The 20,021-nt window shown below is 35.1% G+C and overlaps 1 protein-coding gene across 1 annotated transcript; it reads left to right on the top strand.

The window, feature by feature from the left end:
- Positions 1–15,772: 15,772 nt before the first annotated feature.
- LOC18041520 (mRNA turnover protein 4 homolog) lies at positions 15,773–18,477 on the top strand. The gene is made up of 8 exons (XM_006431883.2): positions 15,773–15,899; positions 16,010–16,172; positions 16,291–16,381; positions 16,508–16,566; positions 16,716–16,776; positions 17,097–17,187; positions 17,275–17,351; positions 18,198–18,477. Exons 1-8 carry the CDS (start codon positions 15,872–15,874, stop codon positions 18,312–18,314), a joined length of 687 nt encoding a protein of 228 aa, XP_006431946.1. The 5' UTR covers positions 15,773–15,871; the 3' UTR covers positions 18,315–18,477.
- Positions 18,478–20,021: the final 1,544 nt, after the last annotated feature.

Genomic DNA, 20,021 nt, shown 5'->3' with positions numbered 1-20,021 from the left:
AGGAAATACAATTACATTTACTATGTAGTAAATTTTTATAAGTTTTGGAAGTACTATTTTAGGTCTCAATAGAATAAAAGGTAAATAAATATCAAAACCGGCATCGGAATGCCTTCTTCACCTTCTTGTTTAAGGACAATAAGCTTCTTCAGAGGTTTGGTGATATTCATTAAGACTCGAATGCGCATAAATTCCCCAAAACACTCACCTTGAGCATCCATTCTTGTATCTTCAACCTTCCCCACTCTTGACCCCATTTCCCTGATTATACTAAAATCTATACACATCAGTGGCACACATTATGAATCTGGATCCAAAAGGAAGCATGAGAGAAAGATTGCTTTTTGATACTACCAATGCCACTTAGTTCTTGGAGCACCATGAGAGCTCTGTCGAAGTGCCACAATCCTCCATTTAGAACTCTCTTTTTATCAGCTTCTAAAGAGAACTTAAAACAAGAAGATGTTACTTCCTAAGCTTTCAATCTTAAAATCTCGTATTGTACGCCAAGCTTGATGCATAGCTATTTTCGGCCCTTCGCGATTAACCCCTCTCGCAAAAAGAATCTTCCCAACTAGACAGCCAACTACAGCTCGAGATCCCTTCTTTCATTTGGTCTTGAAAAATAAATTGTTCAGCTTCCTCTCCTTTTAAGTGTTATGGCTCTACACATCCGTACTAATTCTTCTGTTTCCATTGCTTAATCAGAACGCCAGCTATTCATTTCAGCATTTAACAACACCCTGCTTTAAAGTCACTCACCAACCTTTCACTCTCCCTTGTGTTAATGACCCCTCTATGTCTGAGTAATCTCTTACTTTGTGTTTAGAATTCTGACCAACCACTAAAGATTAAGGAAAGACAACAAGAAAAGGAAACAAACACTAGCACTCGTTAAGAGTGATGTTCAGGGCCCTAGAGTCCTAGGAAAGCTACCAGTCAGCATTTTCTCATTTTGAAAAGGAGTACTGATATTTGTCCCGGGTCAAATCCCGAAATTAAACAAAACGACATCGTTTTGTATTGTTTTTTTTTCCTTTTTTACTTCTTCAAAACGTTGCCGTTTCACTTACCATTTGCAAGTGACTCCATTCATTCTTAGACTTAGTTGAAACAGAGTTGCACCGTAAATCTCTTCCTCTTCGTTTCTTCGTGGCAGATATTTTTCGTGGCTTTCTCTCCCTCTCTCTCTCTCTCTCTCTCTCTCTCTAGCTGTCTCTAGTAACAATTTCATTGTCTCCTTTGAAGAAGCAGATCCATTGTCATCTAATTTCACGTTTCATTTATTTTTTCAGCTCCCTTTCTTCATAAATTTTGATCTTGGCGTTCATCATAGATTTGCAGTTTTGTGAATTTACGTTTGTGTTTCGGAATCTTTGAGCTCACTTCTTGCTTAGTGCCGATTCCTTTGATCTAATTTGTTGCTCGAATTGCGAGCCTTCATTTTGAGGTAATTATCTTTCAACTTCAAGTATGTCCTTCTCTCCTTGTAACGATTACTGGCGAAACCTGAGGAAGATTACGGTATTCGAGCTCTCAAGTAGAAATCGCGCGCAATCATTCAGATTAATAAAAGTAGAAGAGGCATTAAATCTTGTTGAATTCATTTCTTCCTCTGAGGGATGTGACTAGTGCTATTATTTCTAGGGCAGCATTTGGTAACAAGTGCAAAGATCAAGATGATTTTAGTTCCACTTGTTGAGGAAATATTGCCGCTTGCTGCAGGATTTGTCATTACTGATTTGTACCCTTCTCTTAAATTTCTTCGTTCTGTAACTGGGGTGAAGTCTAAAGTGTTGAAAATTGATTAAAAAAAAAAAAGAGTTGAAAAGTCAATTTCGAAGATATCATTTGAATTCAATTTGGAGATAGTCGAGAAGTTTGATAAGCAATTGGAAGTGGTCAAAACTATTGAAATGGTGGCTATTGAATGTTGAAAAATTGGTTTGATTTTAGGTAAAATCTTGCCTATAAAAGGAAGCTCTCATTTGAGAGCTTGGCATCCAAATTCCAAGAGAAGCAATCCAATTGAGAGCATTCAATTGGTGAATGCAAGTGAAGCATTGAGAGCTTCCAACATGGGAGAGAAATATTCTTAAGCATGTAGTTATATTGAAGGAGCATTTGGCTCCTCAATATGGGTATTACGAGTTTGCTTTGTTAAGGGGTATTTCTCAGGATTATGTATTTGGGGCTTGGGTGAGAGAAAATTATTTCTGAGAGTGGTTGTAATAATTTTTTACATAGTGAATATTTTTCTCTGGTTGTCTTGTGACAACGGCCGTGGTTTTTCTCCGGATTTGGAGTTTTCCACGTAAATCTTGTGTTGTTTGATTAGTGTATTCTCCATTTAATTTTCTTATTAATTTGTTGCTTGATAAATTGCTTGGAGTGATCTTGAGAGGAAGTTCAATTTCCTAACAGTGGTATCAGAGCCATTGATTGAAGTTTTGATGTCGGGGTACTATTCACGTATACGGTACTGTTCACATGAAGCAGTGGGAGCCAATCCAAATAATCTGTGGTGAAGAGAATAGGAAACAAATATGTCAGCAGCTGGTGTTTTTCAAACTTGGTTGAAGTTTGATGTTGAAAAATTAATGGGAGAATGATTTTATTGGCTTGTGGAGAATTCAAGTCAAAGGTGTATCCAATCTGGTATGCACAAAGATTTGAAGGTGTGGACAATTTTGGTACCTCAAGAAAATTGTCAAGAAGGTGGAGTGGACTCGGCTGAAATACAAGTATGCAACCCAAGAGGGGGGGTGAATTGGGATTCTAAAAAATTATTCAATTTATTAAAGAAAATCTTAATGCAATTATAAATCAAATTCAAAGCAATAACAATTAAGATGATCACAATTTAAAAAGATAAGGGAAGAGGGATTCGAACACCGAGATTTTTACGTGGTTCGGCCAACCTCGCCTACGTCCACGCCTCCAAGCTTTCCGGGCTTGAGGATTCCACTAAGTAAGCCTCCAAGGCTTCAAATGCTTACACTTGACTTCCAAGGTGTCAATGGACCTTTACAGCAAGAGATTATCCCCAATCTCTTAACCCAAGTGTATCCCAACACTTACAATTACTCAAAGTAAAAGATTACAAATTGTTTTTCTCTCACACAATATTTAAGATTACAAATCAATGCCCAATTTGTGAATAAATGAAGAGAGAATGTGTTTTAAGCTCTATGAAGATTGTATTCTCAAATATTTGCTCAATGGTCGTGTTGTGTTCAATCTTTGTTTGAATTTGAATGAGCTTATTTATAGATGCAGCTGAAAACTAACCGTTATTGACTTTCTGCACACTGTCGGATCACCGTTAGCTAGATGTCGGATCGCCGTTTGACTGGTCAATATGACTGTTGGGCTGATTTTTCAAATTGTCGGATCGCCGTTATCTAGATGTCGGATCGCCGTTTAGGTCCAGAGGCTACTGGTTGATATCGGCGAGCCGTTTATCACACATGTCGGTTCGCCGTTAATGTCCAGAGACTACCCTTCAGTTCTGGTTGATATCGGCGAGCCGTTTTATCAACATATCGGATCGCCGTTTAGGTCCAGAGGCTACTGGTTGATATCGGCGAGCCGTTTATCACAAATGTCGGTGTGCCGTTTTCGTCCAGAGGCTAATCTCCATTTCTGCTTGAAATCGGCGAGCCGTTTACTACAGATGTCGGATCGCCGTTTTCCACAAAAACTGCTGCAGTGAACTATTTTGCAAGATGACTGTTTTGTCTCCAAATCTTTATAAAAATACTTTATGAAACTTGTCAAAATAGATGAAAATTATGTTGAAAATTATGTTGAGCTTTTAAAACAATTAATCAATCTTAATCATGTTTGTTATCATCAAAATCAATAAGGAATAATTTATGTCAATGATGACAAACTTTTCAAGAAAATATTTGTGCAATTTTGCTCCCCCTAAATATGTGCTCCCCCTAAGTGAAATTTTGAAAGACTTGTTAACTCCCTTAAAAAAAATATTCAATTGTTAATCTCAAAATTTTAAACACGAAATTTATGCCAGTAAACTCATGCATGCCAATACTATTTTGCCAAAACCAATTTCGCATTTTGCCAATTGCCAATTTCTCTCCCCCTTCATCATCAAAAAGAAAGAGACGCGATGAATGACTTATGTTTGGAGAAATTTGGGCAGAGTCTCCCCTGAAATATGAGCATTTCCTCAACAACACACAAAGTTTAAAAAGAGAAACACTTCCATATAAATATACCACCATATCAACCAACCTCCATACCAACAAATTCACACTTCCAGAAAGAGCAATATAATCAATATAATACCAAAAACAACTTGAGCATAAATCAAGAGCACATGTCCAACATGAGATATCAGAAGCATAAACACAAAATAAATAACATCATATGCATAAGGCAAATAACATGAAATGAGAAATGTCTGTGCGAATATCATAGGGACAGAGAAAACTAAGATGGAGGCTGTGAAGACGAACTGCCGGGGTCATATCCAAGGTGGCCGAGAATGTGACGCTGTCCTGCAATTAACTCCATCTGCTGATCAGAAATTTGCTCCCGAAAGGTTGCAAAATCAGATCGAAGCTAATGCTGCTGCTGGGACAGGGCATCTACTCGGTCGAGAAGCTGCTGGAAGCGACCCTCAGGAACAGCTGATGCCGCAGGAGGGACGGCAGTCTCGGTAGGCTCGTCATCCTGAGATGCATCTGCTGCTGGTGAAACAGGAGCTGCTGGTGCTGCTGCTCGGCGAGGAACACGCGGTCTAGCCCCAAGACGGAAATCAAGCAGCTCATCCTCGGAGTAGACATCATTCAGCATGCGATCATCCTCGGGTGCAATCAGTGTGGCTTCGTTTTTGAAGGATGTGGTCTTTTCCCATTTCCCACGCTTCTTAAAGAAACCAATGGCAGAAATAATGTCTCGACCGAGCTTACGAGTTTCGAGAAAAACAGGCTCGACGATAGGAACATGAAAGTGGTTCAGGATCCTAGTGATGATGCTGCCATAAGGAAGGGATCGGTTGGAGACTTTAGGAGTGGACAGCATATGACACATAATAGTGTAGGATAGGCTCACATGGCGTCTACGGATGAGAGAGTCTAAAAGACCAATATCAAGCCTAGTGACCTCATCAGTGTGCCCCTGTCTAGGAGTGACCATGTGTTGGAGAATAATGTGAAGTATTCGAATCTGAAAAGGGAGGAGTTGAGACCTAAAGGACAAAGAGCAGATGTCATCGGAAAGATCCCGACGACGACAAATGTTCCGTACACCATCCACATGACGAAAATTACTGAACTCTAGTTCTTTCCTAGAGGTGTACAGATCTAATCCTCCATAAGCGATTCCTAGAATACTACATAATTCGGGTTCATCAAGCTCAATACGAATACCTCCTACAAATGTATGAAGCTCGTCACGACTAGAAGAGGAGAAATCTATGTTTGAATAAAAGACTCGAACAAGATTTTCATAAATAGGTTCATCAACACTTAAAGCTTGATTCCAATGACTAAGCATTTGAGTAATTGAGTGACCACAAACAGAAATATCCGAGAACTCCGAAATGTTAAGAGAAAAAGAGGGAGTTACGGGTTTACCCATAAACTTCTCACGGAATCGCTGAGCAGAGGTAGCATCGGGAAAATGAAGACTTTCGAAGTCTTGAGGAGGAGACCTGGGTGGACTGGAACGGCGTGAAGCAGTGTGCTTGGTTCAAACACGCCTTGGAGGTCGTTCCGCCATGGATGAGAAAAATTGTGAAAATGAAGTTTTAGAGATGAGATAGTGATTTGTGGGTGAAAATGTGGTTGGAAAGACGAAGAAATTTGGGTCAAAGTGAACGAATGAGAGTCGGCGGTTCTAGGGTTTCAAGATGAGATTTTTCAAAATTTGAAGAAAAAAAAAGGAATTTGAATCGGTTAAAAGGTGTTAGAGATGATAGAAATGGTTTGTAATGCTTCAATTTGGTGAAAAAATTACAAGAAAAGTGATGGATTTGAGAGGAGAGAACTGGTGCAGTCGCGGGTTGAAGTGAGAGAGAGAGAGAAAGAGAAGCCGAAATGAGGAGGAAGACGAAGGACTGTTCAATTAACGCGTGATAACGGCGAGCCGTTATAAAGAAAACGGCGAGCCGACAGAGTCCAGAGAGTCCTCAAAACAAATTCATAAAAACGGCGAGCCGTTTATATCAATAACGGCGAGCCGATAGGGTCCAGAGAGTCCACACAAGAAAAATGTAACAGGACGGCGAGCCGATAGACAGATATCGGCGAACCGATAGCTTCCAGAAAGCGTTCCATTGTTTCTGCCCAAAACGGTTAGCCGTTTATTTAAATAACGGCGATCCGTTTTCTACAACCTATGATTTCGCACATGTATTTTGATATTTGGCTACTTATTAATACATTTCAAGATCATTTTATTGATCCAAAATGATTTGAGTGCCATTTCAATGCATAATTCATGAATATATATATATGTATTGCAATAATTAATTCATACATTTTCAAATATACATACACATTACATGCATATTACGATTGAGCATTCCATAGAAATTAAAGCATCAAGTCATAGATCAATCAATAATAATAGACTCAATAGCATGAATGAAGATGTTAATGTGAAAATTTCATCATCCCAAGTTCATGTCGAATTTTGGAAAATTGTTCTTCGCAAAGAGGTTTTGTAAAAATATCGGCAAGTTGTTTTTCCGTAGAAATAAACTCTAGTGCAATGTCTCTCTTTTGAACATGATCTCTCAAGAAATGATGTCTTATTTCTATATGCTTGGTTCGAGAGTGTTGAATGGGATTCTTTGAAAGATTAATAGCACTAGTGTTATCACACTTAATAGGAATTTGTTCAAGATTAATGCCATAATCTCTAAGTGTTTGTTTCATCCAAAGAGCTTGTGCACAACAACTTCCGGCAGCTATATATTCAGCCTCGGTAGTTGAAAGTGCGACAGAATTTTGTTTCTTGCTAAACCATGAAACAAGAGAGTGTCCTAGAATATAGCAAGTTCCACTAGTGCTCTTCCTATCCACTTTATAACCAGCAAAATCCGCATCCGAAAAACATGTTAAATCTATATGAGTTCCCCTAGGATACCAAAGGCCAATATCTATGGTTCCACTCAAATAACGGAAAATTCTTTTAACAGTGAGCAAATGAGATTCCTTGGGACATGACTGAAATCTTGCACACAAACATACACTAAACATGATATCGGGTCTACTTGTAGTCAAATAAAGTAGGGATCCGATCATACCTCGATACATTTTGATGTCCACTTCTTTACCTTTTTCATCTTTGTCCAGCTTGGTTGTTGTGCTCATTGGTGTATTTTTGGTCTTTGAGTCATCAATGCCGAATCGTTTGAGTAGATCTTTTACGTACTTGGCTTGATTTATGAAGATTCCTTCCTCGTTTTGTTTGATTTGAAGTCCAAGGAAGTACTTCAACTCTCCCATCATACTCATCTCAAATTCTTTGCTCATACACGATGAAAATTCTTTACACAACAACTCATTAGTAGAACCAAAAATAATATCATCAACATAAATTTGAACAATAAGTATGTCTTGGTTCTTATGCTTAACAAATAGAGTAGTATCCGCTTTACCCATTGAAAAGTCATTTTCCAACAGAAAATTCTTAAGTCTATCATACCATGCTCTAGGTGCTTGTTTTAAACCATACAAAGCTTTAAGCAACTTATAAACATGATTTGGAAATTTTTCATTTTCAAAACCAGGGGGTTGTTTTACATACACTTCTTCCATAATATGCCCATTTAAGAAAGCACTTTTCACATCCATTTGAAATAAAATAAAATCTTTATGACATGCATATGCTAATAACATCCTAATGGATTCTAACCTTGCTACAGGAGCAAAGGTTTCATCAAAATCAATTCCTTCTTCTTGGTTGTAGCCTTGAGCCACTAATCTAGCTTTATTTCTTACAATCACACCGGATTCATCCATCTTATTCCTAAACACCCATTTAGTACCTATTACAGATTGATATTCAGGTTTAGGAACTAATTCCCACACATTGTTTCTTTCAAATTGATTTAACTCCTCTTGCATTGCCATAATCCAAGATTCATCATTTTCTGCATCCTCAAAGGATTTTGGTTCAATTTGAGAGATGAATGCATTATGCTCACAAGTATTTCTAAGTGATGATCTAGTTGTAATACCTCGTGAGGGATCTCCTAAAATTACATCTTTAGGGTGAGAAGAGACATACCTCCACTCCTTGGGGAGTGTTTGAGAAGTACCTTTATTTTGCTCTGCATTTAGTTCTTCATGATGTTCCTCTTGAATTTCATGTGGTGCATCCTCTTGTTTGTCATTTGATGCTTCTTCTTCTTGTTCTTCTTCTCCTGCATCATCATCAACAACGACTTTCTCCGTAGAGGAGGGGTTAGACTCATCAAATGTCACATGCATAGATTCTTCTACAACTAAGGTTCTTTTGTTATAGACTCTATAAGCTTTACTAGAATTTGAATAACCAAGAAAAATACCAACATCGGATTTTGGATCAAATTTACCAAGATTGTCTTTTGTGTTCAAAACAAAACATTTGCATCCAAAAACTTTAAAATATCCAATGTTGGGTTTTCTATCTTTCCAAAGCTCATAAGGAGTTTTGTTAAGATTAGGTCTAATCAACACCCGATTTAAAACATAACAAGCTGTGTTGACGGCTTCGGCCCAAAAATATTTTGGTAATGCATTTTCATTTAACATGGTCCTAGCCATTTCTTGAATAGACCTATTCTTTCTCTCAACAACTCCATTTTGTTGTGGAGTTCTAGGTGATGAAAATTGATGCTCAATGCCTAGATTATTGCAAAAACTCTCAAATGCATGATTTTCAAATTCTCCTCCATGATCACTCCTAATGCATACAATACCATGCCCTTTTTCATTTTGTAATTTCTTACAAAGCACTTTAAAAGCATCAAGAGCATCATCCTTATTGGCTAAGAATAATACCCATGTATATCTAGAATAATCATCCACTATCACAAATGCATAATATTTGCCATTTAGACTTGCATATCTAGATGGCCCAAAAAGATCTATGTGAAGAAGTTCAAGTGGTTTTGAAGTAGAAATATGGTTTTTATTCTTGAAAGAAGTTTTAATTTATTTTCCAAATTGACAAGCTTCACAAATCTTATCCTTTTGGAAACCAATTTTCGGAAGACCTTTAACTAAATTATCTTTCAAAATTTTTGAAATCAAATCCATACTTGCATGTCCTAACCTTCTATGCCATAACCAACAATCATCATGCAATGCCGAAAAACATTTATCAAGAGTAGATGCACATTCTATGTCAATGATATAAACATTACCACATCTATTTCCAACAAATAAGGTTTTGCCATCACATGAGTTCTCAATAACACAACTAAATTTATCAAAGATAACTTTATAACCTTTGTCACATAATTGACTAATGCTAATTAAGTTGTGTTTCAAGTTTTCAACCAAACATACATTCTCAATTAGAGTTGAAGAAACTTTACCAACATTTCCAATTCCAAGGATTTTTCCTTTTGAGTTGTCTCCAAAGGATACGTCTCCACCATTTTCAATTTTGGTAAAGCTTGAGAACCATGCATAGTTTCCGGTCATGTGCCTTGAACAACCGCTGTCCAAGTACCATTTATTCTTCTTCTTCTTCAAGCCCTACAAGAAAAAGTCTCAAGTTTTAGGTACCCAAAGCTTTTTGGGTCCTTGAGAGTTAGCAACTGTTCCTTTTGGAACCCAAATGCACTTGACACCATAATATGCATTCCTTTTCACGGGACATCTAAATTTCATGTGACCATTTTGATTACAATAATGACATATAATCTTATGATCATTTGTGGAGGTAGCTTTAACAAAATAATTCTTATAATACTTTTGCTTCAAGTTTGGCTTATATCCAAGTCCTCCTTTATTAAAAACACATTTTTGTGAGTTAAGCATATTATCCAACATCTTTTGCCCATTTGTAAATTTCAAAACAATTTCATTTAATTCATTATTCTTTTTCTTGAGCAATTCGTTCTCATTTTTCAACTCATCTATGTGTGATTTCAAATGCTCATGTAAGATGCTAGGTTTCTCATTTGATAATGCAATTTCATCATGCAATGTTTTGTTTCCTACTTCTAGGCATACAATTCTTGCATTTAGAGATTCATTTTCATTTTTAAGCTTTGCCATTTCCTTTTTAAGACATACATTCTTTTTACCAATTTTCATCAACTCATTATGCAAATCTTGAAAAGCATCATATAATTCATCATAGGTAGGATCACTTACCTCATTGAGATCATCATCCCCTCCTATAGCCATGAGTGCTAGGTTTGATACTTCTTGCGATCCTTCTTCATCATTTGATTCTTCCTCATTATCATCCCAAGTTGCAACCATTGCTTTCTTCTTGAGTTTGTTGATGAGTGGGCACTCCGATCTTATATGTCCAGGCTTCTTGCATTCATAGCAAGTGATTGCCTCCTTCTTCTCCCTATAGTTCTTGAAGTTTCTGAAATTTCTTCGCTCTCCGGTTTTCTTGAAGAATTTTCTGAACCTCCTTGCTAGCATGGCTAGTTCTTCATCATCCGGTTCACTCTCCTCATCACTCTCATATTTTGAAGCTTTGAGAGCAATGCTTTTCTTCTTCTCCTCATGTCCTTTTTCTGCAGCTAAATCCTCTTCATACGAAATAAGAGAACCAATTAAATCATCAAGAGGTAAAGTATTTAAATCTTTGGCCTCTTCAATAGCGGTTCTTTTAGGTCTCCATTCTTTTGGAAGTGACCTAATGATTTTCTTAACTTTCTCACTATTTGAGAAGGTTTTCCCTAAGGCACCTAGGGTGTTCACTATGTCCGTGAATCTAGTGTACATAGAATACACATTTTCATTTTGTTCCATTTGGAACAACTCATATTGGCGAGTGTATCTACTGATTTTAGACTCTTTCACTTGATTTGTCCCTTCATAGACAACTTCAAGTTTGTGCCATATCTCTTGTGCACTTTCACAACTAGATACTCTATGGAATTCTTTCTTATCAAGGGCACAAAACAAAGCATTCATAGCCTTGGAGTTTAGAGACATCTTTCTCTTTTCTAACTCACTCCATTGACTCGATGGTTTAGGAATATCATCTCCTATTTCATCTTTGAACATAGGCATGAATGAACCATCACAAACAACTTCCCAAATTTCATAATCTAAGGCTTGCAAATAGATTCTCATTCTAGTTTTCCAATAAGCATAATCATTACCATCAAAAAATGGTGGTCTAGTTGTGGATTGCCCTTCTCTAAAGGTTGAGTCATTTAGGGTTGCCATGGATCTTTTACTCTAGACGATTAAGTCTTAACAAGAGAACAAGGCTCTGATACCAATTGAAATACAAGTATGCAACCCAAGAGGGGGGGTGAATTGGGATTCTAAAAAATTATTCAATTTATTAAAGAAAATCTTAATGCAATTATAAATCAAATTCAAAGCAATAACAATTAAGATGATCACAATTTAAAAAGATAAGCGAAGAGGGATTCGAACACCGAGATTTTTACGTGGTTCGGCCAACCTCGCCTACGTCCACGCCTCCAAGGCTTCAAATGCTTACACTTGACTTCCAAGGTGTCAATGGACCTTTACAGCAAGAGATTATCCCCAATCTCTTAACCCAAGTGTATCCCAACACTTACAATTACTCAAAGTAAAAGATTACAAATTGTTTTTCTCTCACACAATATTTAAGATTACAAATCAATGCCCAATTTGTGAATAGATGAAGAGAGAATGTGTTTTAAGCTCTATGAAGATTGTATTCTCAAATATTTGCTCAATGGTCGTGTTGTGTTCAATCTTTGTTTGAATTTGAATGAGCTTATTTATAAATGCAGCTGAAAACTAGCCGTTATTGACTTTCTGCACACTGTCGGATCACCGTTAGCTAGATGTCGGATCGCCGTTTGACTGGTCAATATGACCGTTGGGCTGATTTTTCAAATTGTCGGATCGCCGTTATCTAGATGTCGGATCGCCGTTTAGGTCCAGAGGCTACTGGTTGATATCGGCGAGCCGTTTATCACACATGTCGGTTCGCCGTTAATGTCCAGAGACTACCCTTCAGTTCTGGTTGATATCGGCGAGCCGTTTTATCAACATATCGGATCGCCATTTAGGTCCAGAGGCTACTGGTTGATATCGGCGAGCCGTTTATCACAAATGTCGGTGTGCCGTTTTCGTCCAGAGGCTAATCTCCATTTCTGCTTGAAATCGGCGAGCCGTTTACTACAGATGTCGGATCGCCGTTTTCCACAAAAACTGCTGCAGTGAACTATTTTGCAAGATGACTGTTTTGTCTCCAAATCTTTATAAAAATACTTTATGAAACTTGTCAAAATAGATGAAAATTATGTTGAGCTTTTAAAACAATTAATCAATCTTAATCATGTTTGTTATCATCAAAATCAATAAGGAATAATTTATGTCAACATCGGCAAATTACTCCAAAATCAGTAAAGAAGACACTGATATTCTCGCAGATGGTGAGTTTCCTTTTGATAGGAGACTGGGTTAGTTCTTTTGGCATGTAGATCTCCAAGTTGCCATGAAAGAGAACATGTTATGATCAGCGGGGTCCACAAGTTTGCACGTGGGCATTGGCTTGGTATAAATGCAAGGTGTGTGGTGGAAAAGTTATGTCATGGCTGAAGAATTCTCAGGGAAACCAAGCATGAGAATTGCACCATAATGTTCAGCGGATATGTTCGACATGTGCCGAAAAAAAAATCTTAGAATGGTTAATTCTAAGTGGTATACTCTTTATGGTGGAGTATGATAATTCTCTATGTTGAGAATTATGACTGTTGGTGAAGACAGTGCTTTGTAACATTAGTTATGAATTTTTTTTTTTTTAATCAAGGTGGAGATTGTTGAAAATTGATTAAAAAAAAAAAAGAGTTGAAAAGTCAATTTGGAAGATATTATTTGAATTCAATTTGGAGATAGTCGAGAAGTTTGATAAGCAATTGGAAGTGGTCAAAACTATTGAAATGGTGGCTATTGAATGTTGAAAAATTGGCTTGATTTTAGGCAAAATCTTGCCTATAAAAGGAAGCTCTCATTTGAGAGCTTGGCATCCAAATTCCAAGAGAAGCAATCCAATTGAGAGCATTCAATTGGTGAATGCAAGTGAAGCATTGAGAGCTTCCAACATGGGAGAGAAATATTCTTAAGCATGTAGTTATATTGAAGGAGCATTTGGCTCCTCAATATGGGTATTACGAGTTTGCTTTGTTAAGGGGTATTTCTCAGGATTATGTATTTGGGGCTTGGGTGAGAGAAAATTATTTTTGAGAGTGGTTGTAATAATTTTTCACATAGTGAATATTTTTCTCTGGTTGTCTTGTGACAACGGCCGTGGTTTTTCTCCGGATTTGGAGTTTTCCACGTAAATCTTGTGTTGTTTGATTGGTGTATTCTCCATTTAATTTTCTTATTAATTTGTTGCTTGATAAATTGCTTGGAGTGATCTTGAGAGGAAGTTCAATTTCCTAACATAAAGTGCAGAAAATTCATAAGAAGATGGACAAGATTCTTGAATATATTATTGCTGAACATAAGATGAAAGATAAATTTCTATTAATTACAAAAATGTTGAGACTGGCGACAAAGATTTGTTTCAGATTTAAAATGTTTCCGTACATTTTTCATTGGAACAAAATGTGTTTCTTCTGCAATTTGCTTTGCATTTGTTTGGCTGCTGAGAAACCTTCAAGGAAAATGTAGGCGCAAAGAAATCTGATAAATGGGTGCGTTCTTTGTAATAGAAAGCTAACAGCTTAAGACGAAGAGGATGAAGAGAAAAGCAGCTGTTAAGTCAAATGAAGAGGAAGAGAGACGCAGATATTGTATCTTCATTTGGCAAATGATAAGTGAAACGGCAACGTTTTGGAGAAGCAAAAAAGAAAAGAAAAAAAACAAAACAAAACGACGCCGTTTGTTTAGTTTTGGGTTTTGACCCGGGCTTTGACCCGGGGCAAACATTATTTTCCTTAGAAAAGGCTATGAACGAGAATAATTAATCATAATATATTAATTAATTAATTATAATATTATATTAATTAATTATAAAAGAGGATAAAGTGGATATTTTTAATTTTGTGGGAGGGTAAAATGGTCAATCCCGATAATGAAAAACGCATTCCCACCTCCCCCATGGAAATTAATCTTCCATTCCTCATTCCCAAATAGTGGCGGACCCCACCATTCTGATTTTGATTCCTGCTCTATATTTGCGAAGTAAACGCCATCAATCATTCTGATTTCGGATTCTGATTCTCCAATCCGGCAAGTAAACTCACCATTAGTAGCTTTGCCACTTAGAAAGAAGATATGTATGTGTATAGGATCGCATAATACTTTAGGGACATGTTTGGTTATAATATTAAGGGGGTATTAAAATACTGTTCACATTAACTTAATACTAATATCATGTTTGGCAAAATTTTATTAAGGGGTATGCTAATGCAGCAAACTGCTGCATTAGCTTTTTGCTGCTTCTTTTTTTTTTGGTTGCTTTTGCTTTTTTTTTAAAAATAATAATAAATAATATAACTTTTTAATTTAATATAATATTAATTTTTATTTTCTTTTATTTTTACATCATAATTATTAATATAAATTAATAATTTATTATTCATATTTTAATTTTTATTATATTAAAAATATTACTAAATAATGTATTATTTAATTATATAATAATTACTATATCAAATTAATTAATAAGTACTTAAACAATATATAAAAATAAAAATATAACTTGATATTACATTATTTAATTATATTATAGTAATTAATATATAAATATTTAATATAACTAATAAAAATATTTATATATGAATAAATTTAAATAATATTAATTTAAAATAAATGTTATGTTGTCGATTATTAGGCTATAAGCTTCAATCTTTATGGAAAATTTATTTTTTTAATATTTATACTAAAAAATAATGTTAAATTTCTAAAATTTAAGACTTCTATATTTTGTATTTTTCTAGGCACTAATAAATATTATTTTCTAAATATATAATTTAAGTTAATCACACAAAAATTAATATATTACAGTGTAGCACCAAATACTACACAACATTACTATAATACAATGTTAATACAATATAATATAATACAATATGCCAGCATTAAAATAATGTAATACAATATAATATAATACAATATGCCAACACTCTACAACTTTTGAAAATTACAATTAAAATAAAGAATTTTTTTTCCTTTGAAAGGTGTTATAACAAAGAAAACTTATAAATAAACAATTTTTTGAAGATTTACCAAATATTCTTTTAATCAAGACTGTACATATTTAGTGTGACTTGTTTAGTGGCCAAAACTACGTATTTAACACCTAAACCTCTTTTTACTTGTCTAATGGCCGAAGCACGTCATGCGGCTCTACACTGGTCTACGGCCTCGTACCGTAGGCTGGGCTAGGCCAGCCTCGCTGGCCACCACACTACTATTCTGCGTGGGCCTTCTTCAGAGGGGTCGGCCCGACAGACATCTTTACTCAACCTTACAAGGGTGCTTCAGTCATTTCGTGTTGGGACGTCATTGATACAAAACCATAACAGAAGTCCATACTTAAGAAATCATAAGTAAACGAGGGGTTCATTTGTGATTATCCCAATAAACCTTTCCCCCTTGACACTAAGTCCTAATTCTCCATAAAACCCTAAGAACGAAGAAGAGTAATTTGCAGAAGCTGAAAAGACCAAACGAGCCGCCGTTTTAACCGTACCAACATGCCGAAATCCAAACGTGACCGGCCAGGTGAGCCGCCTCCTTCTCCTCACCCTCCGTCTCACACTTAGCTCGGTCTTTTTTTCTTTTCTAAAAAAATAGAATTATTGATTTATTGCGTTAAAATGAATGAATTACAGTTACTTTATCAAAGACCAAAAAGAAAGGAAAGGAACACAAAGAAGTAATAGTAAATTCCATAAGGAATGCAGTTGAAAATTACAAATCAATTTACGTTTTCTCTTTTGAGAACATGAGAAATCTCAAGTTCAAAGAGTTCAGAGAGCAGATCAAACCAAGCAGGTGATTTTTTTTTTTTAATTATTGTTATTATTTGTTTTATTTCAAGTTTTAATTACTTCTACTTAATGGGTATTTAAAAGAAATTAATTTTGCATTTTAATGCATTTTTTTTGTTCAGATTTTTTCTGGGGTCAAATAAAGTCATGCAGGTTGCTTTGGGTCGGTCGGTATCCGATGAGATACAGCCAGGCCTAAACAAAGTTTCTAAGGTGAGCTTGCTTCTTGGCTGCTTTTTGGAGAAGCACTTATCATGTGCTCTTATATGAGGTCCTTTTCAAATAAGATACCCTTTAGAGTGTTATCAGTAGTGTTGATTTATCATTTTGTTCTTCCAGTTTCTCTGTGGAAATACTGGACTTTTTCTTACAAATATGCCCAAGGAAGAGGTTGAAAGGTAAGTTTTATAGTCATGAAATTGTTTGGAATTGAATTGAATATTCTGCTCTGATGATTTATATGGCATTCTTCTAGGCAGATTTTTCATTTTAATGTTTTACATTTTCTACTTTCAACTAATTATTTTTCTTTAATCGCCATTTGCAGCTTGTTTAATAAATATGAAGACTATGACTTTGCAAGGACAGGAAGCATGGCAACAGAAAAGGTTTGTGAGCTTATGTGCCAATTTCTTAAACAGCTTGCTCGCTTGCCTAGCTAAAATTTGAATTAAATACATAGATTTTAGTATTTGGGTTCATAACCTCGGGATAGGATTTAAACATCATCCCTTTTTAGAATACTATGTTTAAGATAATAACTCTTCACTGTTGATAATGTTGTATAAAAACTTTTCATGGTTGATAATGCTTTTGTTTCTTCATAAATTTTTGTTGACCTGAAACATCTGTGATTTGAGGTTAGTTTTATAAGATGCATGATATATTCATAGCATTATAATTTGTATATACTTCCAAAATATCTCAGGTGGAACTTCCAGAAGGTCCTCTGGAACAGTTCACACATGAAATGGAGCCATTTTTGCGCAAACAAGGGATGCCTGTTCGGTTGAACAAAGGTGCATTATTGCTTTCTTCTACTGATTCTGGTGTTACATGAAAATATGCAAAGATTGGATGTAATATTAAATTATCTTGGTGTGCAGGTGTGGTGGAACTTGTTTCAGATTTTGTTGTTTGCGAAGAAGGAAAGCCTCTGTCACCTGAGTCAGCTCGAATACTGGTTTGTTTTGGCCTCTTAGTTATATTGTTCATAAGAATATTGTAGGACAGGGAAAGCCTTCTTGTAAGAGTATTGTAGAACAGAAGAAGACCACTTTTGTATTGTAAGAAAGTGATAGGGCTTAGGGAATTGGGGCTGAATTTTATTACTTGCATTAAAAGAAAGAACAAATCATGATCTATAATTCGAGATGTAGGTCAATCTCTCCCAGAAACTCTTAATCCCTCCTAATACTTTAGAAAAACTCAGCATTAACCCTAAATGACTCCTTAATCTCTTATTTATATTTGAGCCCTAATTAATGAATAAATAAAATTACTAAACTGCCCGTCTCTAAAATTACTAAACTGCCGCTGCCCCTTTATATTTGCGCCTAACATAAGTTTTCATTGGTCTAACAAAAACGTTCTAGTTCGTATTTCATTTTTTGTAGCTATGCCATTTTTGTATCAGCAGAAAATGGAATGCTGTCGATGTTTGGCATCGTCTGTTTTCTAACTTAAATTTCTACCTTAGATTTTATACAGCATCTTCATCTTGGCATCATCCATGATGTCAATCTTGCTTGTAAGTTGTATCAGTATTTATAGATCTTTTCTTGTGTTCAATTAGGTCTCCTTCATTGTATTCATATAAAAAAAAAGTTAGGTCCCCCTCATTTTATTTGTTTGTGATCTCAATACAATAAATATCTGCAACTATTTTATTTTATCCAATGCTCCAAGCATTTATTTCGATCATTACATTTTATATGATGTAATTGGTTTCTTCATTTATTTCTTGCTTCTTTCTCACTCTCACCTTTGCTTAGAAGTTGACGTGTGACTGAACTCTTCTCTTTGGCAGCGATTGCTGGGCATCAAGATGGCTACCTTCAAACTTCACTTAATCTGCAGATGGAGTGCTGAGGATTTTGAACTTTACAGAGAAGGACTTGATGAGTCGGATGTTGAATCTGCATGAGGCAATTATGCTGATTCATCTAAATTTTGTAGTTTAATGCCCGAGTGTGCTTGAAATATTGATACCCAATTCATGAACATCCAGGGGACTAGGAAGCTCCTGCCTAAGCTAATTGAGAATAGATTGGAATTGGCTGTAATTCTAAGTTTTAGGTTTTGTTTGATTGGTTGGTGATACTTCCTGTGCGCGGAGTTTTTGTTTGTTGTAATGTCATATATATATATATATATATATTAGTGATGTTACTTCCTAAACAAAAATTTTGAGAATCTGAAATCTAATTGTCAGTTTTGAAATGTGTAGAATTGGTTGAAAAAGTAACAAACAATCCAGTTCCTCAAGAAGAAATGGATAGAAAGAAACAAAATGATATATACCGTATGACATCATCTGATTTGGGATTTGCTTATATGGGATTTTTCGTGTTATTGATTATTGAATCTTAAGATCATTTTCGAGAATTTTGTATTAGTCTTTTAGTTTCCAAAGATCTTGTGTATTTTTAATCTTTACGAATCAATGAACAAAGTAACATAAGATCTTCAAATATTTAAGAAGACTCAGAACAAAGAGAAAATTTAAATTCTCAATGAATAAAATCAAAAAATTATAAAATCACGGTACTATTGAAATTTGTTATGAAAATAAAAGTGGTGTTTTTGAGAATTGGGAACAAGTGGTATTATTTTTAAATGATAATTTTCTAATTATTTTTTTTTTCACACATCGATAAAAGTAGAATGCATGTGATAGAAGTAAAAGAACATTTCAATTGAGAAATTAATGAAATTTATTTCTTAAATGATGCAATTAACTACATTCTGTTGACTGGTGTGATGTTCTTCGTTTATTTCATAAATTTCTTCTCTACACAAAATTGAACACTGATATGGGCACAGAAACGGCAGCCCTCAACTGCCGTGTTATTGTTGCTGTTTTATTTATTTATTTTATTATTATTATTATTATTATTTTGGCCACAAAGCATAGACCAAAAAAGGTTTTATTTATTTATTTATTTTATTATTATTATTATTATTTTGGCCACAAAGCATAGACCAAAAAAGGCAGCAGCACAGCAGGAGGCTGCCATTTCTGTGCCCATGCTGGGCTCTTTAAGGGCAATTATCATTTTTCAAGATGAATATTTTGAGTCAGCAAAAATAACGAGGATTGTATTCGATAACAATGTTCTAAAATAATTACTTTTTTTTTTAAAATAAAAAAATTAACATGAAAAACTCAAAGTCATTAATTTTTTTAATTGATAAATTTAAGACTTATTTGTTTTTATTGGACTGTTCAATTCACAAAAACAGTTTGAAGCTCTTGAAAAACCTAAAAAAAAAAAAAAATTATGACATTTGTAAAATGTAACTTGATTAATATTTCATAGATAGAATACAATGGACTAAAACAAGCTTACGAGTATTTCTAGTTTCAATGAGAACAAGAAGACTGGAAGCCTGGAACGTTTTTTTGTAGCAAAACTGACTTATTAACAACTGTCAATTAGGTCAGATTTTAATAGCAAATTTAATATTAAAACCTATTCACATGCGTAAAATAAAAAAGGTTAATTGCTGTTAAATTAATTTTTTTTAATTTTATTAAAAAGGAAGTCCGTTTTCGAATGTTTGACTGCAACCTCAATCCTTCAGATAAGAGAAATGGTAACACATTCTAATAACAACCTTCATGCGCCAA

This window comes from Citrus clementina, unplaced genomic scaffold (genome assembly GCF_000493195.1).
Source record: "Citrus clementina cultivar Clemenules unplaced genomic scaffold, Citrus_clementina_v1.0 scaffold_5, whole genome shotgun sequence".
Classification (NCBI taxonomy): domain Eukaryota; kingdom Viridiplantae; phylum Streptophyta; class Magnoliopsida; order Sapindales; family Rutaceae; genus Citrus; species Citrus x clementina.
Note: the sequence above shows the minus strand (reverse complement) of the source record. Positions and strands in the feature narration are given on the sequence as shown.